At 43.6% G+C, this 27,947-nt stretch overlaps 1 protein-coding gene across 5 annotated transcripts in view; it reads left to right on the top strand.

Moving 5' to 3' along the window:
- ZNF704 (zinc finger protein 704) overlaps positions 1–27,947 on the top strand; it is a 116,840-nt gene that overhangs the window by 67,920 nt on the left and 20,973 nt on the right. For 4 of the 5 annotated variants that reach the window (XR_012585762.1, XR_012585761.1, XR_012585760.1 and 1 more), the window contains exons 3-7: positions 6,037–6,140; positions 11,677–11,909; positions 15,541–15,641; positions 17,724–17,988; positions 23,198–23,302. Coding sequence is in view for 2 of the 5 variants with exons in the window: in XM_074577331.1 (XP_074433432.1) it covers positions 6,037–6,140; positions 11,677–11,909; positions 15,541–15,641; positions 17,724–17,988; positions 23,198–23,302 (808 nt within the window). In the remaining 3 variants the exon portion in view is untranslated. Of the gene's footprint in view, positions 1–6,036; positions 6,141–11,676; positions 11,910–15,540; positions 15,642–17,723; positions 17,989–23,197; positions 23,303–24,031; positions 27,189–27,947 lie in introns of those variants that run through there. The other variant, XM_074577333.1, reaches the window with a different exon arrangement.

The raw sequence follows: 27,947 nt of genomic DNA, 5'->3' as shown, positions 1-27,947 counted from the left end.
CCTTTGCCATTAATGAAGAGTTGAAGAAACCTAAAATCTTTTTACTTAACTGTAGAATGTAATTTAGGATTTTTATTTCTTTCAGAAGTACTTCTGTTGTTACTAGTGCACTGATTACAATGATTCATTGTATGATGAATCATATTTTTGGCATATAAAAGCCTGTAACAACATGCTTATCTATCAGTATCGATACAGTGCTCAGTATGACGGCATCAGTGTGATGGGGCTATAATCAGGTGGTCAAAATAAGACTTCAGGGGTCTCTCTATGAGCATTTAGAACTATAAGTATGGGAGGGAGAGAACACCTCTCCTATGAATGCAGGCTGAGAGAGTTGGGGTTGTTCAGCCTGGAGAAGAGAAGGCTCCGGGGAGACCTTATAGCAGCCTTCCAGTACCTAAAGGGGACCTATGGGAAAGATGGGGAGGGACTCACTGTCAGAGAGTGGAGCAATAGGACGAGGAGTAATGGCTTCAAACCGGAGGAGGAGAGGAGAGATTTACATTAGATATCAGGAAGAAATTTTTCACTATGAGGGTGGTGAGGCCCTGGAACAGGTTGCCCAGGGAAGTTGTGGATGCCCCAACCCTGGCGGTGTTCAAGGCCAGGCTGGATGGGGCTTTGAGCAGCCCACCTCCCTAGTGAGAGGTGTCCCTGCCCATGGCAGAGGGGTTGGAACTAGATGATCTTTAAGGTCCCTTCCAACCTAAACCATTCTATGATTCTATACTGTTATTCTGTCTTAATTGTAGCATATTAATGCATGCATATTTATACGTTACTTCCTTAACAAAAGGTCCAAGATGTTTTGTGAACCACTGTCATCAGCTGGTTTTTGTGTGGAGGACAGAAGCCAGCTAACATAGCATACTAGCATTTTTGTGCCTGGCTGCCGCTGTTCTTGATCAATCCTAGTTAAAAATTTTTATTTTATTTATTTTTTACTGGGTCCCTCTGGTGGGGATAGCAGTAAGAAATAGGTAAGCGCATGCCTCTGCCAAAACAAAGAAAAATGTAAACCTTTTAATAAATCTGAATGTTTCGGGCATGTGGGCTTCAGGTGGTTATTGTTTAGAAAGTAGGATAAGGAGAGGCAAGCTCAGCAGCGCTGGAACAGCGGGGGGATGTGGCTCTGCAGAAGAAGGCTGGGTCTGTGACCATCAGCTTCTGTACCCAACCTCCACTTGAAGTAATTGGAAATGTCCTTCCCCTTCCCTTCTCTGTGGGCTCATCTTCTGATGGTCCTGCCAGCTGGAGGATGCTGCCCCCCCTCTCCCCTCCCACCTTCTCAGTGGGATTTTTAAGGATTTTTGAGAGAAAGCCTAAAAAACCCGGTAGTTCCACCTATAAATGATAGTGTGGCTGATACAGAGAAAAAACAGCAGAGGTGTGGTGTAGGTGTGTCCAGGTGGGAATAAGGCTTACTAGGGAGTGTGAAGGTGATGGTGGCCAGAAGAGGACCTGTGCACCTTTTGCAAAGGAAGGTCAGGGAGACATCCCCTCGCCAGAAAGTTGCTAGTAGGGAGGAACGACACCAAAAGCTTAAGCTGGATTCAGTCCTGTAAGGAAACACAAGTCCTAGGGGGAATCAGCTGCTGGCTGAGGCAATGGGACAGTAGGACATGGGCTGTTGTGTCGTCTTTTGACATGGCTATAGTACAAGCGGTTTTGGGACACTTGCTTAGCCTTGGACTTGTCTTGGACCCTCTTTTGCTCATCTTTTGGAGCTTAAATCCAGCCTTTCCTTGCAGAGGGCTCTGACTGTCAAGATGTGATAGTTTCTTAACACCATTAAATGAATTTTAAAAAATGGTCAATTCATCAGCAAAGCAAAGGAAAAGATTGAGTAAGAGTGAGTGTAGTAACTAATTTGAATTTGATCTTGGCTATTGAAGAGAAGGACTATTTTAAATACCAGGCTAACCAGGTTAGAGTATCATAGGGATCACGTGAAACCATTCTCCCTGCCGAGGAAGCAAGGAGACATGAAGCTGAGACATGGGGTGGTGGTAAAAGATCTGTCCTCAAGGGCCTCTAACTTCCGCTGCTTATGCCTGAACTTGTTCATTAAAATTCAGTTATTTGCATGTGTTTGGATTTACAAAGACTTGGAAATAAAAGATCCAAAACAGTTTGGTCTCAAATACAGACTGGGCTGACACAAACATATCCATCCAGAAGCTGGGAGGCTGCATTTGGAGGCTGGAATGTGGGATTGGAGAAAAGAAATCTTCATAGCTATGCAGTAGATGATTTTACAACTGATCTAGATTTCATTGCACCTAATAACAGGATAAGCAATGGCAGGGATTATAACTTCGCTCTGCAGAAAATCACCTTAGCGGTGGTGGAATAAATGGTTTGTGAACAATCGATGTGTAACGGACAAGTTATTCTCCCCTCTGAATGCAAATACTGTTCAACAGCTGTGTGTAGGTTCAACTTTCCAGCGGAGAAAGCTGGAAAAGACTGGGGCAGTCTTAAGACATGGACTCGCATGTGATGCTGACTAAATGCAGATGGCTTGAGTGGTTCCTGTCTTCAGTTTTATGCTTTGCCTCTCCCTCCAAGGCTGCTGCTGTTCCTGCAGTGGTGCTGGCTGAGTGATATGTGAAATATGTGTGTTTACATTTATAAGCCAAACTGTAAAAATGTGTTTGGGAGCAGAGTCACATAAGCCAGCACTTGTAGCTGCTAAAATTCTTGTGGCAGGGAAGTACGAGCGGAGCATTCCTTGTTTGCCGGCTGCAGCTGAGGAGCAGAGGAGCAGTAAGTAGTAAAAATGACTGTGATTCGAAATGGGCAGGGAAAAAGTCCAAAGTTTTATTTATTTGGTCTTTCCATATTGAAAACCTGTTAAATTGGATCAGGTAGAACAAAACATTCCAGTAATTGCAAGAGTGTGGTTTAGCATGGTTAGAAATGTTGGAGGTAGGGTGGGGGTGGTCATGACCACTCCTGTCCTTTGCCTACCCCTGAAAACTTTCATCTTAGACACAGATGCCAATGCTGACAATTTTTGGGACTTTATTGACGAAATTATTGGTTGGGGTTTTTTTAAAGGGTTTTTTTTTAAAGGTTGGGTTTTTTAAAGGTTGGATTTTCAGAGCAGCAGTCTGAGTCATTGTAGAAGGGAAAAACATTGATACAGAAGAGCTAGAAGTTAAATTTATAGACTATTTGGAGGAACTTTGGGATTAGCTCTGGATCTAGACTCTGACATCTTGACACCAACTTGGCCAACACTTGCAACAACTGCTGTAGCGTGATTTTGCAATTCTGCAGAGGCCTGGCTGGGAGCGCGTTAGTCCTGTTACCACACACACAGAATCGCCCTGTTGGAGGCCTGATTCCAAACACTAGCGATCAGCTTCTCCAGCGTATCAGGAACCTGTGGTCATTTTGTCTTCATACGTTGCAGAAATGGAGATATTAGTGGTTCATCCATGGCTGGATAAAGGAGTAGGGACAGTCCGTGTAGTCTTGCAGGAGTGGACTACAGAGCAGCTGAATGCTTCCCAGAGAGTGGGTTTTCATACTGGGATGTTAGGTGATGGGGAAATCATCCGGCAGGGTTGGTCTCCGGAAAATGTAGCATCTCCACGACATCCTTGAGGAAAGGTCTTCTGCACCCAGAGGAATTTGGCATTCTGAGCAAAGTACTCCTTTGCAGGCGAGAAGACCTGATGGGTGATGGATTCGGGTATTAGCTGATTATAGCAGATATCCAAGACATTTCCAGTACTTGATGATGACCATATGGCTGCTGTGCTCTTCGCAAAAGCCTTGGCTGAAGGAAAGGAGGCTTTCTATGGATATATTCAGAATGCAGCAGGAACCATCATCAGTGTTTCAGTTCCAGGCACTGATGTGTTGCAAAAGACAGTCATGAGAGCTAAGCTGTTGCACGGCATGGGAGAGTGTTCATCGGCATCTGTGCGGGTCCTTGCATCAGCCAGAAAGCAGCTGTGCACTTTTTCATGGACAAGTTTGAGGTTTGCTCACTAACATATCAAGGGGCTGTGACTGTAGCATAGTTTCCAGTTAATGTTCCTTTACCCTGATGGGTGAAATGGGATTCTAGGAAGGGGACTGCAAGCAGCATGGTGACTTTTGGTGACTTACCCATCAACAGGTGACAGAAAACATCAGGTAGATGAACACTTCTTATATTGGGCTTTAAATAAAGACTCAACCTGATCAGTTAAGTAGAGCTCGTTTCAAGGCACGGAGGAAATTCTAGAAACCCCACAATGCAGCATAGAGGGGGGGAATGTATTCTTTTATAAGAACAAATTTAACTTGATCTCTGGTAAATTAGAAGATGGGCTTGGATGATCAATTGTATGTTTGAAAGCAGGTGTTTTCAAGAAGCTATCTGCCTAGGTTCCACAGTCCCACAAGGATGGAAAGCTAAAGTCTGCTAAACCTAGTGGGTTTACCAGTTCTGTTTTGGTATGTACACTCTTCAGAATTGTACGTTATACTGTTAACCTGTCAGGAAAAATTACTTCTGGGGAAAAAAAAAGTGATAGTATGTACATTTTTATAGCCCATGAAAATTCTTCATTGTCTAAAATAAACATTGCTCCTTGAGCAGTGGGTCACTGAAGCCTGGTTTCTAGAGGCAGCCGTTGTCTCCAAATCCTCTTCTCCCTCCCCTGGAAAGCTGGCTGCCCTCCTCTCCCTTATTACCCCTTTCCCATGCCCTCTCCTCTGCTGCTATGCTGCTTTTATGGTTGTTTTTTTCCCCCAGAACTCATCGGCCTCAACTGCATGAATCGAAGCAGCGACTTAGGGCTGGTTCCCAGCGAGGCCGAGCTACAGCAGCGATGGGTCCCTCTCTTTCCACTGCACTGTCCCACTGGCTCAGGCACCCATCACACCTGCAGAAAAACTCCCCCACCGCACTGGTTTTCTGCCAATTTACTAATTATATTAAAGAATTAGTTTATAATTTGACTAGGAGAAATTCAGGATGAGTCTTTTGGAGAGAGTACGGGAAGTTTAATAGTGTTAAGCAGAAGCAACAAAGAAAAAAAATCACATCCCTCAGTTCCAGTTCATAGCTCTTCCTCACCCTACAGCGAGCAGTGTAGGTTGTCGTGGCTTAACCCCAGCCAGCAACTGTGACCACGCAGCTGCTTGCTCAATTCTCCCCCTTCCCAGTGGGATGGGGAGAAGAATCAGGAAAATAAGGAAAACTCGTGGGTTGAGATAAAGACAGTTTTATAAGTAAAGCAAAGTGAAACAAGGAATTCATTCACTGCTTCCCATCGGCAGGCAGGTGTTCAGCCATCCCCAGGGAAGCAAGGCTCCATGACTTGTAACGGTTACTTGGGAAGACAAACGCCATCACTCCGAATGTCCCCCCTTCCTCCTTCTTCCCCCAGCCTTATATACTGAGCATAACATCATATAGTCAGTTGGGGTCAGCTGTCGCAGCCGTGTCCCCTCCCAACTTCTTGTGCCCTCCCAGCCTGCTTGCTGGTGGGGCGGTGTGAGGATCAGAAAAGGCCTTGAGAGCTTAGCAACAACTAAAACCACCATCACCCTATGAACACTATTCTCATTCCAAATCCAAAACGTAGCACTGTGCCAGCTGCCAGCAAGAAAGTCAACTCTATGCCAGACGAAACCACGACAGTTATTAATGTTACTGGTAATCTTACAGGGTTTTGCATCTCTATGTCTTCATCCAAGGAAAAAAACTTAGACACTTAGCTTTAAGGATATGAAATTCTGAAAAAGGGGAACAGGGTCAAACTAATGGAGGGTCACAGTAATCCTGACAATTTTATACAAAGATGTACTCTCTTTTCCCACTGCCTTTCTTATTTACGCTGAGCTTGTTTTCTTAAAGTAGCCACTTGGTATGCTCAGGTTGCCAGAAGGCGAAAGCTTTGAGAACTCTGTTTGGTGGCTTGCTTCAGTTACTGACTTAGGGTTTGGTCTGTTATTTAAAAAAAAAAAAATACTAAAAAGTTAAGCATTTGCTGATGTGTTCCCTTCCTCCTGTTCACTGTGTTTCAGAAAATCTTCAGAAGAACTGGACATGGATAAAGTAACAGCAGCCATGGTACTCACCAGTTTATCCACCAGCCCTTTGGTCCGCAGCCCTCCTGTCCGACCCAACGGTAAGCCTTCACAGCAGCGCCTGGGCGGGGGCTGTGTACACGGGGGGCTTGTTTCCAGGAGTTGTGGCTATGGTGGAGGACAAAGGAGGACTGGCAGTGGTGCCTACGTGCTGGGGATCGTACTGAGGGAGCTTTGCTCCCGCATAGTTGAGGTCTTGGTGCAGCATTAGCAGAAATTAGAAGAAACCTTTTCTGTAACCATAAAGTGGCTCCAGTTTATGAAACAGGAGATGCCTCATGTCATAAATGGGAGATAAGCACTACAGAAGATCTCATAACCTCACTGTAACGCTAATTTTCCAAACAGCTAATTTGCATTTGCACATATGCAGTAAACACAAAAGCAGTGGTTAAAAAGTGCATTAAAAAGAGTGTGGCCAGCAGATTGAGGGAGGTCATCCTCCCCCTCTACTCTGCCCTGGTGGGGCCGCATCTGGAGTACTGTGTCCAGTTCTGGGCTCCCCGGTTCAAGAAGGACAGGGAACTGCTGGAGAGAGTCCAGTGGAGGGCTACAAAGATGATCAAGGGACTGGAGCACCTCTCTTATGAGGACGGGCTGAGAGACCTGGGGCTGTTTAGCCTGGAGGACACTGAGAGGGGATCCCATCAATGCTTATCAATATCTAAAGGGCAGGTGTCAAAAGGATGGGCCAGACTCTTTTCAGTGGTGCCTGGTGGCTGGACAATGGGCAACGGGCACAAGCTGGAACACAGGAAAATCCATCTGAACATGAGGAAAAACTTCTTTACTTTGAGGGTGGCGGAGCACTGGAACAGGCTGCCCAGAGAGGTGGTGGAGACTCCTTCTCTGGAGACATTCAAAACCCTCCTGGACACGTTCCTGTCCAGCCTGCTCTTGGTGACCCTGCTTTGCCAGGAGGGTTGGACTAGATGATCTCCAGAGGCCCCTTCCGACCCCTGTCATTCTGTGGTTCTTGTCCCCACCTCATGGAAATCAGATCAGATTTTACTCAACACTGCAATGAGGCAAAGCACTTCCAGGTGACAGCCCTCGGCAGAGAGGCTGTGCACTAGCAGTCTGCATGGCGACAGGTCTGTTTCTGCCGTTGCAGGATTAGACCCTCAGTTCCTCTGCCCTTTGTAACTCTCTGATGGTCTACCATCAAATCCATAATCCCTTAAAAGACTACTCCATTCATGGTATAGCAGAAGACACACAAATGAAAATAAATCTATAAAGTTAATGGTAATAATGAGATTGCTAATGAAATATAATTAATCTATGCAAGCTTGACTGCATTTACAAGAAATTCTTAAAAGTGTTATATTTTAAGGAATAATTTAAATTGGGACACCCTTGTTAGGATGTCTCAGTATTTTGTGTGAGTGGCTTTTCTTACTCATAACTGTTAAATTGACACTAAATGCCCTTCTACTGTAAATAATTGGAGTACTTTGAGGAATACTAACTGATTGCAAATTAATGGGTAAATAGTCTTAGCAGTTCTTCATGGAAGCAGGGGCAATCCGCTGAATGATGTTGTACCATGGATGTTGTACCAAGGAATCTGTACCATGAGAAATGTCCCAGCTTTCAGGACTTTTGAACAAACAGTGTGGTTTTTTTCATTCCTTTCCAGAAAACTTAAATTTTGCCCATTTCGCTGGAAGTCTAGCCATGAGCACCCATGGCTCCTACATGTGTGCTTTCCACACACTTGGCAAATGTTGAAACCAGAAGCATTTATGGAGTATCACTGCCCTGAGGAGCCCTGGGAAACCTCTGGCGGTGACATCCCCAGCGACTGTCCCACCTCAGGGCTGGAGGTTGCCAGCCCCCAGGGAAGGCCAATGGAAGGCAGAAAACATTCCTGCTCTCCAGCTGCTCCGGGTCACAGCCAAAACCACAGATGAAGGTGGATCTGTGCTGATGTCCCAGGCAGGGATTCAGAGTGGCTGAGGCATGTGCATGTCCCACGTTGCATCCCTGCTCATGGGGAGCTGCTCTCGTGTGGGGCAAGGCAGTATCTGCCACCTTAAAGAGTTTGAGCAGATGACAGTTGTCAGGAGCAGTGGTGCATGCTGTCGGTTGGAAAGATCTTCCAAACAAGCCCTTTTGAATTGCTAATAGGTAAATGGTAGCTGTTAACTGCCTTTGATATTTCTTCATGCAGCCTGAGTGCTCTTTGATATTTCTTCACATAGCTTGTCTGCTTGTTTCCTGAAATCTGGGAGAACAAGCCTGAAAAAGTAGTTCACGTATTTTCAGTAGTCACAGACAAGATTTTGAAGCTGTTGTTGGGCACCTTCTCCCTGAATATCTTAGTTTTTCCTGAGTGAAGCCTTACTAAAGACTTCCATGAAAGTGTAAAGATTTGATAATTCAAAGCTCAATTGGTGTTGCAGGGCTAGGCTCTGATCTCAGTAATACGAGCTACAAATGTACTAATGATTAATTCTTTCTACATCCTTTTCCAAAAAAGGGCAGTAAGTAGCAGTGTAATTAAAGGAACATTTGTTTAAACAAATGGAATTTTGCCTAGAAGTAAAAAAAACCCTACAAAAGAACATTAGCATTAATATTAAAACTTTTTTACTTTGAGGGTGGCAGAGCACTGGAACAGGCTGCCCAGAGAGGTGGTGGAGTCTCCTTCTCTGGAGACATTCAAAACCCGCCTGGACACGTTCCTGTCCAGCCTGCTTTAGGTGACCCTGCTCTGGCAGGGGGGTTGGACTAGATGATCACCGAAGGTCCCATCCAACCCCTGCCATTCTGCAGTTCTGTGATTAAAGTCTGATCTGTCTGGAATTACTGGGGATGACCCCCCATGTAAACTGGACCAGAGTTTGGCCCTTGTTTCCCTGCAGCTGAGTAATATTTGGTCGGGTTCTCTTTCACGCAACTCCAGTAATGTGAAAAGAGCCCCAAAATAAGAGTAAGTTGCATTTATTTATATTTTAAATTTCTTTTCATTGACAGATTTGTTAGTATTAATGAGAACCAGTGTTTGTTTTTTCCCTGGTGTTAGCCTCGTTCAGTCTTTTCCATACTACTTTTAAAAATTCTTGATTTATATCTTTTTCTCAGCAAGGTGAGGAGAAACTGTAAACCCTGAGAATACAAAGTACCACCATAAATGTGTCAGAAAGTAGTTGAAAGGGTGTTGTTTCCTTTGGTGTTCTGAAGTGGAAATTTTAAGCTACGCTGAGGTCACAAGTTGATACCAGATGTACTTCTTGGCTTTGGCACGAGACGCAAGTATAAATACTTAAAAGAAACAAAACCCGCCTCCATTACAGTCACATGAAGGCTGTAATCACGAACCAAAACATGACATTTTCATGTGTTAACTTATTAGCTACCGGAAATGTATATGTCCTTTTCCAAAGAGGAATTTGCCGGGGGGAGGGAGGGTTGATCCCATTTATTCTCTGTGGCCCTAATCAGTAAGTGCAGGGACTTGGCTGCTGCCCTCGCAAGGGGTTATTTTTATGCATGTGCTTACATGATGGAGCGCTGCATTCTGTTTTGTGAGCAGCTGATGTTAACGATCAAGGATTTCATCCAAAAACAACTGAGTTAGGAGAAAAAAAAATAATTCATTGGTTTGGGGTTAAGCTTTTAGTAGCAGGTGGTAGACATTACTTTCTTGCTGATGTCATTAGTTAAATTTATCTGTAAGAAATTGAGAAGGAATGAAGGAGTGACTTCTGCAGAACTCTTAAAGGCAGGCGCTGGCTTGAAAAGACTCCTGTCTCACACTTAAATAATGTTTCATGAGCAGATAAGATGTTATTTGCTTGCCAACTCCAAAGTTGGGTATTGCACAATACTCTGGCACCTACATTGTCATTGGGAAAAGCCTCCAATGCCTGAATTAGGGAGAAACAGCACCTAAACCGTCCCTGCCCACATCCCCAAGCCCTGTGAGAACCTAAAACTTCAGGCGGAGCCACCTTTGGTGGCACTGCTGGACACGTGTGGGCCATACTTTTGATGAGTTGGTGGCTGACTGTCCTGGGTTGAGCAACACGGGACTAACTTCTCTTCTAATGCTTGGGAGAACTCCACTTTTGGAAGACGTTAGTGTTGGAATTTGTGAAAATATTTACTTTATAACCGGCTAGGCTATGTGGGATTCAAGGTCTCGGTGTTTTCAAGCCTTGCAAGGTGCAGGGATGAGGAGGAGCGAGAGTCGGGCACTTGACCCTAGCTGGCCAACAAGATTATTTCATACCATGTATGACACTTTCAATATAAATTAGAAAGTTTGCTGCGTGGTTTCTCTCTCCCTTGATGGCAGTGGTCCAGAGAACTTCTTGCCCCAGTGCCGGACCCCTGATCCCTTCCCTTCCTCCCAAAGCCATTGCACTTGCAGTGTCCAACACTTGCTGCCCACCGCTGGGAGCGCATAGCTTCCTGCTGATAGAATCGGCTGAGTATAATCCTTCTATATCTTATATTAGTATCGGGATCAACACTGGTTCTTTAGTATTATTGTTAATTATTTAGTATTATTCTATTAAATCTATTTATATTTTAACCCTTGTATTTCCATATTTTCCCTGGTTTCCCTTCCCAGGTGGGGAGGAGTCATTGGGTGATAGAATAATTGTCTAATCGACAATAAATTATTATGGGTTTTCTCAAACCTTAACACCTACATACTCCTCTCCTGCCAAAAGCCCTTTAGGGACTGGGAAGAGTGACATGCCAATGTCTAATGCCTGAGGACCTCAGCACGTGAAGCATGGCTCAAGCTGTACTTCAGAGCAGTGCTGTTACTCCCACCCACCATGTTGTAGAGTAACCTGTTAGTCTGAGCGTCTGCTTCCCACCTGATATCAGGGGAACCACTGCAGTGAGGAGGGAGTTTCTCCAGCGAGTAGGTGTGGAGGTGATCCAGCATTATGCATCCCACTTCCAAAACCAGATGCCTAACAATACACACGTATGAAGAAAAAAGGATATCCTTCCAAGGATACGTACCACTTCAATTAGAGATTCAAATTAGGCAGGGGAGTGTACACGGGGAGATAATGAGAAGACAGTTAGAGTGTAATTATGGTTTTCTTTGGTGTTTCAGTACTGGGATGATGATCATGTTTTTGCAGATCTGGTTAGTGCCCTGGGGCTCAGGGCGTATGTCCTCTTCCCAGGGGATCTCCTGTTGGAGGTGGCCGTGCAGTGGCTTGGAGCTTGCTGTGATGCCCCACCACAGTCATGTGTTCCTATTGAAAGTCAAGGGTGTATTTGAAATGTTTCCCTTAATCATGCATGCAATATCTGACTGCTTATTGCGGTTTATGCTCCAGAACAGGTTATGTTTCCAAACCCAGCATTTCTTTTTTAAAAAGCACTTGTTTTTTAAAAATACCTGAAACATTAAATGTGGAATATGTCATTTGTGTGCAGTGGGATAGATGTGGTTGTCCTCTCTACATCCAACATTTTTGCTTTCCTTTGTTGAACGTACAGTTAATTACCAACATGGCATCTAAGCGTGAGATAGAAGAGCTGCTTAGCCCTAGCACAGGATATTGTTGTAATGATGGCTGTCGTTGTTCTTGACAGAATCCCTAAATGGATCTTGGAAAGAAGGAGGATTTGTGCCTTCTAGTACCAGCAGCAGTGGATACTGGAGCTGGAACGCTCCCAGTGACCAGTCCAACCCATCCACCCCATCTCCACCTCTGTCAGCTGACAGCTTCAAAGCTTTTCGGACACCTTCCCAGCCAGACGATGGTATTGATGAAGCTGAAACAAGCAACCTTCTCTTCGATGAACCCATTCCTAGGAAGAGAAAGGTCAGCCTCGCGTTAAATTTCCATACCCATGGGCAGATGGGATGTTGGTAGACGTATTTTGCTCTGAGAAAGGAACAGGTCACCCAAACAGCTCTGTGTGTGTATCCCTCCTCGACATCCGATTAACGTAGGTACTTAGCCGAGTCACTATGTCTTGTTCTACCTAGTCACCTACTGCACACACATGCTGCCACCAGCACCGCATATTTGCTGGCAGATGGTGAGGTTCTACAGAGCCTCCTGCTCAGAAAACACTAGAGTGACTTCCAGAAGGTGTTGCCTCTGGCCATTCAAGGGATTTCTATCCAACTTTGGCAAATTCTTTGTATGCAGGATGCAACAGGCAGCCTTTAGATGTCATCGCAAAAACTGGATATGGCCTTAATACTTCTTGTTCCCTGAAAGTGCTGTTTGTCTGACAGCATGTCAGATACCTTAATACTGTGAAGCTTTCTCTGTGCAAACAGATGGAGTGAAAAAAGGAGACAGAGAGAGAGATCAAACCTGATGGCTTTTGCTGCAGTATTAGCAGTGGCCAAATTTATCCTCAGTAGGAGTGCAAAAGCAGACTAAATAAAACACAGCAAGGATAAAAACCAAACCCAAAGTCCAAAACTAACCCCAAAAAAGCACCGTTATGCTAGCAAGCAAGCTCCTTTCAAAGAAAAAGAAAACAAAGAGATGGCACTAGTCCAAGTTTCCTTCCCTCCCAAGGCAACAGGACAGATTTTACATAGCAAGATGAAAAAGGGCTTTTTGTAAGGAGAAAAACCAGAGAATTTATCCTCCTCAGTGACTTTGTTTCTGGCTGAGTCTGAGACAGTTAATTCCTTCATCACAAGCAGGAAGAAGTTTTAATGATTGTTTAAACCTGTTCAGATTTATCCTTTTGCTCCAGAAGTTGCTTATTTGCCGACCCACGCTGTTCTGCCCTTGTTCGTGGGATAAGGGTGTAAAACGTTCACGCTTCTTACTGAAAAGGAAAAAAAAAATATTTTGGAAGACACCTTTGTTATAATAAATTAGAAGTTAGAGCTGACTGTTAAAGACAGAGCTGATGTTTGGAGGGGCAGGTGGGACAGGAGGAGCAGGAATGCAGAAGTGTGCTGCTTTGCCTTTTACTTCTCAGCTAAAGTTCAGCTTATTGGCATCACTCTTCTTGCTCAGCTGCGATGAGACAGATGGGTTTGCAGCTGCCATCTTTACTGTCGTATAAGTTGTCTTCGTATATTTCTATTTACCTACCCACCACAGACCTATTATGCTATCTGTTATGGTTCCAGGGGATTTTGCTCTAGGGCAAATGTTTGATTTAGATAAATAATAAGGTCACCTGCCAAACTTTGTTTTATAAATGAACTGCATTTCCTGCGGGTTTTTTTATTCTGGCCCCAACACGGTCTTTTATCTGAGCAGCTTCACGCCTTTAGAAGCTGAAGTAAAAATGTTCAGGTTATTTCTTCTTCAGGACTGCAAAAGTCAGAAGGAATAAACCTGGAAATAGATCGATTGGTAAACTTACTTATTAACATTTCTTTCATTTTGTGTTTGAAAAATGTCATGTTAGCAACCACTTCCCATTAAGAAAGTTGTTTGCTTAAAAGTTTCCAGTAATGTAGTTATTCCTCACGAAACCATTTATGTTCCATTGTTTTCTTAAATAAAGATTAGGCCCGATTAGGCAATTTTGGGACTAGTCAGAAATGGAAGAAGGCTTTATGTTCTGTATTTCTACTGAGCAAGATTTCATTTAGTTACATTAAAATGCATGGGTGTTTGCAGACTCCTAGCACTGGCAATAAAGCCAAATGGAGCTAGGAGATTGGTTTTACCATCAAACTGGAGATTGATGTTAAACCATTCTACGTTTATAAAGATGCATATGGTGTTCATGATGTCATATCAGAATTCCTAAGATGTAAATGATAAGCGTGGTCTTCATCTTGCCGCCGTGGTTGGTTGTGGGTTTTTGAGTGATTATAGTATTTAGTAGTGTATTATAAAAGTAAAAAATGTCTCTATCAGAACTGCTAGATAGATTATATTTAATTTTAGCAAAAAAGAATTCTGTATCTATTGGAATGGTAGCTGTATTCTCAGATCAAAACATTATAGAGGGAAGTTATGTGCAGTTTATTCCAAAGTAGAAAGTTTTCACACAAACAGTATGATCAGGTACCTCAAATCTTAAAGCCCTTAGCATCCATACTTTCAAACAGGAGATGTTATACTGTTAAACTGCCAGGTAACAATGAGAACATGCTACTACAATCAACTTGTATCTTAAAAAGCCCATTAGCTGAGATTTTTTAAAATTATCATAGAATCATAGAATGTGGTGGGGTGGAAGGGACCTTTAAAGGTCATCTAGTCCAACCCCCCTGCAATGAGCAGGGACATCTTCAACTAGATCAGGTTGCTCAGAGCCCCGTCCAACCTGACCTTGAACGTTTCCAGGGATGGGGCCTCCACCACCTCTCTGGGCAACCTGTTATATTCTAATCATTATCTTTCTAGCAAATGCTAAAACTTACCATCTATTGGCATGCAGCTCCAAAGGGTCCAAATTGAAGAAAGCACCGAATCAACTCTGAGGATGTGCTTGTTCCCTTTCTTTTTTTTAATTGAGCTTTATATGAATTTATTCATTTAATCTTACATGTAACTAAAATTATAGGATAATAATACAGTATTTTGAAGCTCTTCCTCACGTTTTCTTTAGTAACGTGTTTTGTAATAATAGAGAAAATGATTTTTGAGAAGTACAACTTATTTAGATTTTTTTAATTTAAAATTATAAAGTAGGTTTAATTTTGGAGTAAAATTAGCTTTTAAAAAAAATCTATACAGTTCTGCAGCATCTGTGTTATGTGCTACCGCATACTGTGCTTTAAGACTAGTTTTCTCCCGAGTCTTCAAAATGTTGAAGATTGGTGTCGTTATAGCCTTGTTGGCTGTGCTCTCAATCAATAACAACTCCGTTTAGGCCAATGAAATGATATTAAAGAATATAACAAGAATATTAAAATGAGATTATACACATATTCTTTTAAAAACGTTGAATGCAGACAGATGGCTTCTCATTCTCTTTGCCAAGTAAGGGTCACAGCAGCTTCTGAATGAAATAGAAGGAGGTTTTGCCAGCTCATGGGTGAATATTGTCATTGCAGAAGCTACGTTTTTCTGGCACAATATTTTTTACGTGTTGCAAAATTCACGAGGGGAAATATTGATAAGAGTTTGCTTTAGGAAGATCTTAATTTAAGAGATACCTCGCATTACGTGAGAAGTCCTCATCAGTTGTTCTTTGAAAGTTCTCCAAAGAAGCGTAGGAAGTTTTTATATTGTCTGTCTCCTTGAGTGGGGAGACAGAAACTGGAACTTGCGAATGAAAAAGCCCTGCCAAAGAGCGGAGAGAGGTCAAGTTTTGTCACAAGCTGCTCCTGCTGCTTTTCGCTGGGATTCTACTGAGTTCAGTAGGATGACGCTGATGACAAGAGACTGTTACGTCATTAAAAATGTGAAGTTAGAGGCTCTGAATCTTCACAGTGTAGTTGTATGTCTGGTTTGGGTGGTTTGGTTTTCTTTCTGTCTTCCCTGCAACTAATGTTGCTTTACTCATAATTTTCAGAACTCCATGAAGGTGATGTTCAAATGCCTGTGGAAAAACTGTGGGAAGGTACTGAGCACAGCTGCAGGGATCCAGAAACACATACGGACCATTCACCTTGGGTAAGAGAGCAGGCTCTTCCGAAGTCTGAAGGATTTGGTATAGAAGGGGGGAGCAGTCGCACCTGGCTGGGGAGATGAACTGGATTGTCCTTGGCTTTTCTGTCTCAGATCCCTCAGTTTCTGAGGAAATTGCGGGGTAGTGCCTCAAGGTGAACGAGAACTTATTCCAACAGCAAGGCACCTTCTTTCCTGAACTTTATTGAACTTTGCTAGAAGATCAGAAACAGCTCTGGGTCACACTGCACATGCCTAATGGGCACACAGCTCAGTGGCGTTTACTTCACATGTGCTATCTGCGTGTCGCATCCAGGCTGACGCCGTGCAAAAGACAGCAGGTTTCAGGGTCCTGCAGAAATACTTTCCAGCCTTGTTTCACATCAGATCAGGTGCTTCTGTTAGTTCTGAGTCAAATTCAGGTCAAAAAAAGAAAACCACCAAAGAACCCACCTAAGAAACCTAAGAGAAAGAAACTGAGCTGCAATTTCTTGTGTATGTTACTTGGACTAGAAGCAGAAGTGAATGAATCTTGTACAACACAAGCTTGTTTCAGAGCTTTAGTTTGCAACTGAAATCTCCTGCGCTGAGTGACCTCGCTGTCTCATACCCCCCCCCCATAGTTACAGTGGGGACTCGTGGTCTTCACCTCTTAGATATGGGGAAATACATCCCTGTTGTGTAAGTCTGTGTTATCCAGTGCTTAAAAATTAAAGAGCTGTGGTGTGGAACTGAGGGGAGTCTTGCAAAGGTCATGGTAATTGCTGTTGGGCTTTAGGCTCTGAAGAGTGAGGCTATCTGAAACAGAGCAAATCTCTCAAAATGCAGTTATGAATGTTACTCTTTGTCCTGTGTATTGTGGGGACATGCTTATCGTGGCACAGGAGAGGGAGAAGTAAACAGCAGAACTTCCCTGGAATTTGGAGCTTGTAACGTTACCGGAGAGAGGGGTTTTGGTGAGTGACTGGCAGCGGTCCAGGAGGTGGTACTTCTGGTAGAGCCTTGCAAATCTGCTGAACCCGTGCTCTCTGCGAGTTTTGTTGAGTAAGGTGGCAAGAGGACCACAGGTAGCGGTACATGGGCAAGCAGACCGCGGAACTGGCTAGGGGCTGTTCTCGAGGTGCATGCCTGGGAAAAGAGGGGCCCAGCGTTCAGCCCTGGTATGGACATGCAGGCAGGAGGACCCTCAGGGCTTCCAGATTTCCCATATGGAGGAGAAAATACGCATATGTGAGCTGTGAGTTACATCTGTGTAGCATGTGGATTATGAATGTGCTAAAACAGTGGTTTGCTTCGGACTTCAAGGTAACGTGTACGGGGAACTACCTATTGGACTGGGCTGCTTCGCTCCTAGCACTCATGCTCAAACCTGCAGCAGATAGTGCCAGGGCACGCAGGGGCAATTAAGCCTTTTACATCTCCTCCTTCAGTAAATCTGCTTCTGGAGGGTAGGACCAGAAAGTCGTGCACTGGCAAGCCAGCCCGTCTGTGTCCTTTCTCTGCCTGTGTCTGAGCGAGTTGCGCGGTGAGACTGTTTTCTAGCAGCTTCCTTGGTTACGCCAAGGAAAGTTACGGTGAACCCCGGCCATAACATTATTTGGTTTAATTAAGTAACCTATGATAAGATTACATCTTGTTTGCCGTAACATTAGTGAAGTATATCTTGCCTGTGTTTGTTATCTTTACCCGTCCGTCCGTGGCTGCTCTGTCATTTCTGAAGTCAAAGTGTGTTGAGATTCTTGTTAACTTCAATAGCTAGGAATGAGAGGCTGATATTTAAGCTGAAGCACAGAAGTTAAACGTCTACTCCAAGGTCAAAGAATTAGTCAGAATAACACAGAGAGGAAAAAAAGTCTTAATTCCTGCTTCTTTTCCCTTCAGACTAGATGATTTTCTTTTCCTCTCCCCCATCCCTGCAGCCAGAATGCTGATACTTGCAAATGCAGATTTGCAAGTAGGTAGGGTTGAAACTGGGAATATTAATTTATTGACAGTATGAATATATTTGCTCATGCATCTGGAATTTAAATTTTACCTTGGGGTTCCAGCTTTTGTTTAATCAGTCCTCCGTTCTTTGTCTTGATACAGACGTGTAGGAGAGTCTGACTACAGCGACGGAGAGGAGGATTTTTACTATACAGAAATCAGGCTCAACACGGACTCAGTAGCTGATGGCTTAAGCAGTCTTTCCCCGGTCTCTCCATCTTTAGCGTCTCCTCCTCCTTCCTTTCCCACCCAAGATGCAATCCGTCCTGAAACTTCCTGTGCCAAAACCGAGACTAAATTGATGACACCTCTGAGCCGCTCAGCTCCTACCAACCTCTACCTCGTACACACGGACCATGCTTACCAGGTAACGCTAGTGAAAATGAACTCCACTGATTGCACTCATGTCATTAATGTCTAAAGAAATGTCAGATCACAATGTTTGGCTTTTAAAAAGCCAAGTCTAGTTTCAACGAGTTGAAAAGTTTTCAGGGCAGCCCAAGGGGTTTGTCTCATTTAGATTTAGATGTCCGCTTCAGAGCTAATCTGTCTGTTTGTTTGTGCTCCCACCACAGTCGGTGGATTTTGGGGTGCCACACATTTATTTATCCGGCCACACGTAGGTGCATACTTCAGGTTGAGAAGAGTCGCTCTGTGCATCCTGCTGCCTACATCAGTTCATTCTCCACTGACCATAAGGAGGGCCCAAAGTGACGTGCTCAGATGGGGTCTCCTGCACTGTAAACATTCTCATTCCGTCAGCCGAATCCCTCCCAGAGTCTTCATTTCGTCTCTGCTTGTACTGGATGTGTCTGTAGGCAAGTACCCAAGGGATGCCAGAAACAATTAATTTCCTTTATTTGTACAGTGTGGGATGTCAATTTGCATATATGAAGTAGAGCAGGAAGAATGAAAAGACATATATGGTATCCTCCTACTTTTAGAGGTAATGCTTTGCAAATGGCAAAAATCCAATCAGATCCAAAAACTGCTGTTCCAAAAACTTCCAACTAAGTTCAGACAGAAAGCATTAATTGTAAAAGTGCACTAAAATTTGACGTATTTTGGTCTGGATGCCATATGAGAAAGGAAGAATAGAAGCTTTGAAGTAGTGTGGTCCATGACCTGTGTGTGCACCGGAGAACTGAACTCTGTTAAATTTATCAGATGCAATAACTTTGGTATACGGCATGGTGCAGACGAAACCTTTTTGTTGTGCGCCTGGAGCAGACCTGCTAAAAGGGCAGAGGGAACCGCGCAGAATTCACAAGCTTGTCACAGACTCTCGTGCGCGGCAGAAAACATGGGTGGAAGGTGGGCATCTCAGGTGGGAGCTGCATTGGGTAGCACACCAGCCTGGGATTTGATGAAGCCAGCTAGGAGGAAGACTCTTCTTCTCAGTCTGGCTTAAGCCCTGCCTCTCACAGAGTCTAGGCTACTGAGAAGGGTCTCACTTCATTCTGGATTTGCAGTCGTGACAGTCTTCCCTGCAATTTGGAGATTTGATCCTGTTTTATAAGCAGCCGTTGAGTACAGCACTTGCCTAAGGAAATCCTAGTTCAAATGTTTAAGCCGCTTCAATTGGATTTGAATTGATGTATTCCACGACACGAGGCTACAAGTGTCTGAGGCCTGTCTCCTTTTCACGTTGCTCTGGTTTCAATACTTGGTTTCATCAGCGAGGAGTGACGCAGTCCACGCTGTTGAAGGCATTCCTGTCGGAAGCAGCAGAGGGGGTCCCTGCTCCAGCTCACATTCAGGTTTTCCTTGCAAAGGAGTCAGCTTCTGCAGCGCAGGTCAGTGGCACCCTGCGCTAGGGTCCCTCTGGCCCTCCTCCAGGAGGCAAAGTGGCGATGCAACTCTGACCAGCAAGAGGGGGAACTGAGCCCAGCTTTCACTGGTAGCATTTAAGCGTTCTTGGGACTAATCTGTGGTGTAAGAGGGAATGGTGGGGAATGATGACAGCATCTTTAATACCACACTTCTTGCCATTTCCTTGCTGGAATGAGCCATGTACAGAATTTCAAAACTTTTATTACTTCTGATAAAAATATTATCTGTATCAAAACTGAAATGAAGTGTTGAACGGGAATTAGTGATGAAGACAATCTCTCATATGAATGAGAGCATGAAAGTGAAAATTACTTCATTGGGACTGAAGAGGCAAAATTCACAGCTCAGGGAACTCAGACAAGGGAGGCTAAATAATGTCCATCCCAAGATTCCTGTTAAAAGATGGAAAAAAATGCGGAAGCCAAGGCTGGGTCACAGAAATCCTAGACAGATCTGTTAATTGCCATTTCCCATATGACTGGAAAATGGCAAATATAATACCTGTAGTAAGAAAGTATTAAAGGGGAAGTGATCTGGCAAGTCCTGACTCTCTTCTCTGACCTAGACCTATGGATGAGGAAGGATTTAGAGGAATGATTGAAGAAATTGTGGGAAGTACAGCAAATGAGACGAACTGCAATGGAAGAACCCCGAAGAAAGATTATGCTAGAACAGTCTAACATCTTCCTTGGGCAAGGTAGCTTTGTAAACAGCAAAGTACAGAAGAACAAATCCCTCTGGATTCGAGGAGAGCGTTTCATCTTAAAACATATAGGCAGTGTTTGTTAGGCTTAGAGATTAAATTTAGTGTAGGAGAGAGAGCTGGGGAGTCAGGGAGAACAGCAGTGAGTTATTTTGAAAGGGCTATTGAATGTTATTAGTGGAGTTGAATGAAAAGCTGTTATTTGGGCCGGATCTCATTTTCATTAAATCATTTTGTTACTAGAAATACTATAAAAAATACTATAATAAACATTGCTGATAACGAACTCAGGGGATGTCAGAAGCACAGCCAACAACAACAGGTCTGTAAAGAGGAAAAAAAAGTTGCCAGCTTTCTTGAGTAAGAAATACCTAGGAGAGACAGGGATTTTTAATGCCATGTACAAGACCCCCGGATAACTTCAGCTGAGATCCTGAATAGAGTTCTGCTCAACCAAGTTCAAGGATGCTGGGCTCCAATTAGAAGAGGTAGAAAGGAGGTGATCAGAGTGACGAGGGAGGACACGGGGTGCCTCTCCAGCCCAGGGACCGCCAGCTCGGGCAAAGCAGGGGCGAGGAGAGGATGGGATTGCTGCCTGGGCAGAAAGTGAGAGGAGAAGAGGACAAGCCTGTGCTGTTTTGGATATAAGGGCAACGTTGGCACAAATAAATAATGATAAATTATCCAGGAATGTATTTTGATTGGAAATTAGGTGAAGGTCTGTAAGCAAAGTGAGGTCATAGAAACTCTTCAGTTGGTTGTAATGCTGTGGTTGCTTACCTTGTGGAAGAGATTGTCTAAGATGTCAGCCTGAAAAAGGTGACTGTGCTTGATAAGCAAAGATGCACGTCTGGGAAGCAACTGAAGAAGGCGATTGACTGCCTAAATCTGATCATGTCTGAGGCAGATATTTAGGCACTGAGAAAAAAGAACCGAGCATTTTAGGTAACTGCAGATTACAGCAATTTTAAACTTTTCGTGCATAAGCACAAGTCTTACGAGGAGCGGCTGAGGGAGCTGGGGTTGTTCAGCCTGGAGAAAAGGAGGCTGAGGGGAGACCTTATCACTCTCTACAACTACCTGAAAGGAGGTTGTGGAGAGGTGGGGGTTGGTCTCTTCTCCCAAGTAACAAGCAATAGGACAAGAGGAGATGGCATCAAGTTGCACGAGGGGAGGTTTAGATTGGATTTGAGGAAAAAGGTTATGAAGCATTGGAATAGGCTGCCCAGGGAAGTGGTTGAGTTGCCATCCCTGGAGGTATTTAAAAGACATGTAGATGTGGTGCTGAGGGACGTGGTTTAGTGGTGGAGTTGGCAGTGTTAGGTTAACGGTTGGACTTCATGATTTTAAAGGTCTTTTCCAACCTAAACTATTCTATGATTTTATGATCCTCCTTTATGTTTCATTGTGAAACCGGTGCCCATAGCTGTTAAGTTTAGCTACAGAGGAACTACGGGCAGGCTCTTTCAGCATCAAGGACTTCCTTGCAGGTCTTGTTGGAATACCTCAGGAAGTCACTGTGCTGAGCCCAGCTTTGAGCTGATACCCCGGTGGGATGCTGAGCAGACGCAGTGCCACCCCGCTGCCCACCCAGCCGCCTCCGGTTCTTTCTGGCAGGAGTGCTGTGGTCATCCACTCCTGCCTGTTGGAACTGGGTTGTGATGAAGCACTGCTGGTACCATCTGGAGTTCCCAAATTTTTCTTGATACCTTTCAGCGAGGTTTTTATATTTTATAGAGCTCAGTGGATGTTTGCTCCTCATGTCTGTGTGGATTCTCTCAGAGCTGTCAGCAGGCTCGGCAGCCCGCAGAGCATCGCTGCCATAGATGGAGGCATTCGGTGGTCTCAGTTTCTTCTCCTTGGAGACACTCCAGGGGATTGCTTCAGCACTTGTTAACTCTGAAGATTATCTTTAATGGGGGACTATCAGGTTGTAGTTTGTCACCACTGCTCTCTGCCTGGTGGCTCAGGGAAGCGCTCTGTTCCCCGAAGCGGTGAGACAACTCCAGCAGCCTCAAACACGAACACTACTTAATAAGTGTATTGCGTTATTGTCAGGTGCAGGCAACTGAAAGGCAGAAATAAAACTCATTTTCAATAGCAAGGTCTTTATGAGTTTAAACCAAGGAGCCTTTTTTTGTGGTGAAAGCTTGAAATTCCAGAGTCAAAGGGAGCCTGTGTTCATGGTGGCTGCTCGCTCTCCTGCTAGGCAGGGTGACTGCAAAGGTACGAATTTCCTGACTCTGTAAATTAAATGGGGTTCAAAAACAGGCAGGGGAGAATTTCTGAGGGCTCAGATCGCAGTGAGAAAACCGGAGGGAAGGCGCAAGGTGAAAGGTGCTCAACGGTCTGAGCTCAGATTATTGGGCGTCGCACCCCAGGGCAGCGCTGGCTGTTACAGTCCAGACGGGAAGAACTAAGAGTTCAAGGGTCCCAGGGCTCCTTGGAATATTTGCTTTAGCTTAGTCTTCTAAGAGCTGCTTTTTGAATCCCAAGGATGGTTTTCAGGTCCTTGTTTTTAATAGGAAAGACTGTTTTAATTGGGATGATTCTTAACAACCGTTACTGTTGATCATTAACCTCAGTGACCAACAAGACTCGCCAACTGGTCTTCAGTTGTTTAAACCAGCTGCCACCAGTTTAAATACTGCCTTGTTTGTCACTGTGGAATAGGTGATCGTTTGTAATATTTTTAGCTACTAGCTGGCATTATTTTAAAAGTTATTTGTATATAACGCTTGATTTTGTGGGGGTTTTTTAATCAGATCTAGCTTTTAAGGGTTTTGTGTGGATTTTTGTGAGAGCTATGGGCTGTCTCTAAACAAGGTTTTAAGAACAGTGATATATAAATATGTCCCTTCCTTACTGGTTTGTCCACGATTATCCCTCTCATAAGGGTAAAATGCTTGTTCCCATGCATTTTTTTTCCACCTCGGAAAGTCTCTCCTAGATGTACGGTTTCATGGAGTGAAAGATCCCTTGAAATGCTTTGGAAGAGGAATGGTTCTTCTTACTGGAATAATATTTTCTTTTTGCACAGGCCACTCCTCCGGTGAACATTCCAGGGTCAGCAAAATTCACTCCCAATGGCAGTAGCTTTAGCATCTCTTGGCAGTCGCCTCCAGTTACCTTCACCGGCATTCCAGTAAGTGAACAACATTAAAAAAAAGAGAAAGAAAGAAAGAAAGAAAGAAAGAAAAAATAATACGTTTTTAGAAATTTTTGTTTTGTTTCACAGTGTATCACAATAGAATTAAATCTGACATAACAGGTACTGAAAAGAAACCAATTAAATATGTGCCTCCGTTTGCCAGGATGGCTGATTTTAACACTTTTGCCAGTCTCTTTAATTCAGTACGGTTACTTTTTTTTTGCATCAGTGTCTACAAGCAGAGAATTGGATCTATAATATATTTTTTGAACTATATGCTTACGAAAGAACGTTCTGGTAGGTGCAGAGCCTGGCACCGTGCGTTCCTTTTTGTGCCACTAAGAGATTTCTTACAAAACTAGATGGAAAATGAGCGAGGTGATGGTTAGGCTAACAGGCTAATTGGATTCAGGCAGTTAGGGCTGTTACCTAAACGAACTCTGCAGATGGAGCATATTTCAAAGGCAACTGAAAGAAACAATAAGACGAAATGCAAAGTCTGATGCTAGTAGGCTACATATTTGTAAGTCCTTATTGATATCAGAAAATTCTGTATTGAAATTCTGATTTCTTATTGAAATCAGAAAATTTTTAAACAGAAAATATGTTTGATCCGTATTGCATTTTGATATTAATACATATTGCAGTTTGTCATTTTTAATGAAGATGTCTTAGATGCACGTATTAGATCTGAAGTCAACTCTGACCCTTTCTTCCAAGCAGCTAGTGTACAAGGCCGAATTCCATGAACAGGACTGCGGAGGTGGGATGTTTGCTTAAACTTAGACTTCCAGTGGTCCTAAATGGAACACACTACAGGTGTGGATACTGTAGGGGGAGTTAAAAACCTTTATGAAGAGTTCAAAGGGATTGGGCTTCTAGTGCCTAGCATGCCGAATACTAAAAGTAAATGTAAATCACTGTTTATGAGTAGTGGGAAATCTTCTGTATAATAAATAGAAATAAATATTAATGTAATGTATCCTAATTTTTATTGAAACGCATTTTTCAGTATAAATGGATATTCTGTAATCATAAACCTTTTTGATATCATAATATTTCATTTAATATGGCACTTTATGGATTTATGAATTTTTAAAGTGTGTTATATAAGGCACATTGCTCACCCAAAGAACCACATAGCATTTTTTCTCCTGACAGGGAATATTAGACATGGCGATAAGAGATACTATTTCTCTCCCTTCTCTTCATCAAGTGAATCTCCCAAGCTTCTTACTGTCAACCTTTGGCAAATCTTGGAGATTTTCTGCAGAGGCTGTGGCATCCTGCAGGGCCGATAAAAAATGAAAGTGGCTGAATCAATTACGCTGCACTCTGCCAATGAATATTTATTAAATTCCATCAAGGAACAACTAACAGTGAAAGACACCATGCTGGCAGCAATTTGAACAAGAGTGGCTTGACAGAGCATGATATCCATAAAGTTCCTCGAGAATTTGATTTCCCAACAATGGGGTTGATGCAGAGTAATTGCGAAACTGGCTCCTTTTGTGGAGTAGCAGAAATTGGTGCCAGGAGTGTTGGGAATCTAAAAATGCAATTAGCCACATTGTAAATCAGACGCTTAAGAGGACAGGATTAGACACGTATGCATTGAGTTTATTTGTTCGAGCAACAACGTTGATCTGTGGCTGTAGAGCTGAGAGTTCTCAACAGCATTTAAGAAATGCCAGATCACTTTCTGAGGATTGTATGGAGATGCCAATGATTTAAGTACAATTTAAAAATAATCCCAGTACAAAAACGTGGGGAAGCACTGATGATGGCAGAATTATAAACCGCTCAGGGAACCATATGAACTGCTTTTATATCTCTGTCTAACAACATTGATAAGACTGTTTAGCGGAAAAAAAAAAAAAAGGAAAAAAGCCCTCTGGGTTTGCACACATTAGACTATTCTGTCGTCAGTGAGATCATTTATGAATTACAAGGGCTTGCCTGCAGTGAAAAACTATGTGCAGTAAGTGAGGGTGCAAACACGAAGTGATGTTAAATAACCGTATATTAAATGAAAGTTTCATTTCTCCTGTTTCAAAGTAAATTAGATGTTGCCTTATGAAAACAGGGCTCTCTCAATTCCCACCCCTTACACTGAATGTAACTGCTTTTGGAAAGCTATAGTATAGGGGACGTTCTCCTTCTCTTGTGAGATTTATTTAAGCCCAGACTATGTGACGCACTATAAACTCATGCAGTTGTATACGTACGTGGTCCCTGAGATTAGACACGCGTCTGTAGCACCCAAGGGAACTTCAGAGAGTAAGTTCAAACCATTATTTTTTATCTGACCCTTAATATTTATTCAAGCAGTTTTCTGAAATGGCTTTGGGATACTTTTTTGGCCTGGACAAACCACTGAGCAGTAAAGGATTAGGTACCGATTTGCAAAAGTGCCCAGGTCTACACATTTCTTCACATTACTAGCGGTGTTGGAATGGGGCCAGTCCGTCCTTGACCCATTAGAGGGCTGTTGGATCCTGGTTTTGAACGGTCTCCACTCTAGACCTGTATGTCAACAGTTAAGTCCATGAGAAAGACGAAATTTCAAAATAGTCTTCTTTTGTTGTTTTTTTGACACCTGCCTTAGGCATTTCCCCATTCATTCCCATGGACATTGAATTCCGATGCCACTGAGCACTCCCTGCTTGCTGTCCTGGCAACTGGGGTGCTCAGACAGCCATCGTGACTTGCATTAAGTCCTCGCTTTCGGGCAGCCTTTAGCAGAGCAGCACCCAAAGGTCTCTGTGAATGTGACTGTGCTTATCAGCCCGTTCCTGAGCGCCTCGAAACAAGCCGTAATGTACAGCTGGATCCGTCAGGGTTCAGTATGCAGCTGCCTTAGGCTCAGGGGTATCTAACCATAGGCATTTATCTCGAAGTCTTGTAGTCATGAATGAGGAGAATTAGAGGAACTTCCAAAGTCCTTACACTTTGTGCTCTGAATCGTGCATGAGTTAGATTCCCAAGGTAGATGGGAAATACACTTTTTCGTACCATTTTCCCAAGATAACTTTGCAGGTGCAAGAGAAGGTCGAGTGCTGGCACAGCTACGCGTCATGGCTAGGTTCGATTCTCTGCATGAAGCAGAAAGGACAAGTTCATGTTTGCTCTACCACTTGAGGCTGAAGTAGGAGAAAAAATAAGGCACAGCATGGGCATGTACGAGGAGGACGAATTAAATGATGCAAGTGGGATGAGCAACAGTGGAGTCTGTATCTGTAGGTACTGAAGGACTTAATGACCACATACTTCCACTTTTATATAATGTAGGATAAAATAAATGCCAGCGTGATCTCCACTGTGCGATACTGATTTTTACTTCCCTGCTCATAAGACCCAAAAAGGCTGAACAGGCGAGAGGATCTTTAAGTTCGATAATCTGATGTTTACAGATGACAAATCTTCTCCGCAGTTTCCCCCAGGAGATGTAACTGGAAACACCAGGTCCTCCCTTCAAACAAACTCTATCGTTGCACATTAATTCTCTGCGTTAGACAACACTTCAAACGTGAAAAGCCTCCGAGGGCAAGGATTGCCTTCTCACACCCTCCTCTTAATCTGCTCATAGTGTCGCCTACAAAGGAGTTACAGCCAAGCGGTATTGCTCAGACCTGCTGCAGAGCGTATCAAAATACAGTAAAGCTCAGCCTCGGTGCAGTTTGGCTCTCGGTCTGTCAGTCGTGGACGCCATCGTGCAGAGACTCTCTCCCGAGAAGGTGATCGGGGACGCAGGCTGCACGCTGCAGTTACGGCTCAAGCCCGTTCTGTGTTGGGAAGCAATCAGGGTAATTGCTTAGAACGTAGGAGCCCATCAAAGTACTTTTCCGTTCAGTGATAACTAAGGAATATGTTATCAGTTAGTAGTGGTAGATATGAAAACTTTCTGGTTTTTAAAACATGTAAGAACCCTGGCAGAATTGACTGGAGATCGCTGGTTGCCCGTAGTGACTGGAAAACCGTGCAGTGTGTGGTAAATGCCAAAGGCGAGAAAAGCGTTAGCGCTTTGCATTTTATCTTCAGTGTTTCAGTCATTCGTAGGTAAAACAAGGGAAGTGGTTGCTAAAGGATAGGGAAAAAAAGTAGTAGATAACAAGCTGCCCTGAGTATCATGGAGTGATAGGACAGAAGGAGCCAGGGTAGTCTCTGGGTGTTTAAATCATGACTTACGGTAAGCAGGCAGAGAGAGAGGAAATTTCTTTCAAGTTTTGGAGATATATTTCATACAAGGGCCAAACTTGATCAGAGCATGAGCTGCACATGCAGTTAAATCAGAAATTTCTGTAGTTACCAGCCAAGAGTAAAAGTTGAAAGAGTGTCTGCACTCCGTTACAGTATTAGTTAGTTTTTTGCTACTGTGGAGTAGCTATAAAATAGACTTTATATCAAAAATCAAAGCACATTCAGTAACTCTCTTCAAGTCAGCTCAGTTCCCGTTCTGCCAGACATTATGAGACTTCAGAAGGGCAGGAGTGAAAAGCCGTAGCAATGCAGGGAACGATGACAATATCTGCGGTCCCTGGCTGCAGGAGGCAGTGACTCCGTGCACCACATGCCCAAATGAAGCTTGCTACATTCTGTACATAACAAAAAATGAGTATTTGTAAATTTTTTTCTGGTG

The sequence above is a fragment of the Larus michahellis genome, chromosome 2 (genome assembly GCF_964199755.1).
Source record: "Larus michahellis chromosome 2, bLarMic1.1, whole genome shotgun sequence".
Lineage (NCBI taxonomy): Eukaryota > Metazoa > Chordata > Aves > Charadriiformes > Laridae > Larus > Larus michahellis.
This window is presented reverse-complemented; position numbering and strand designations above follow the sequence as displayed.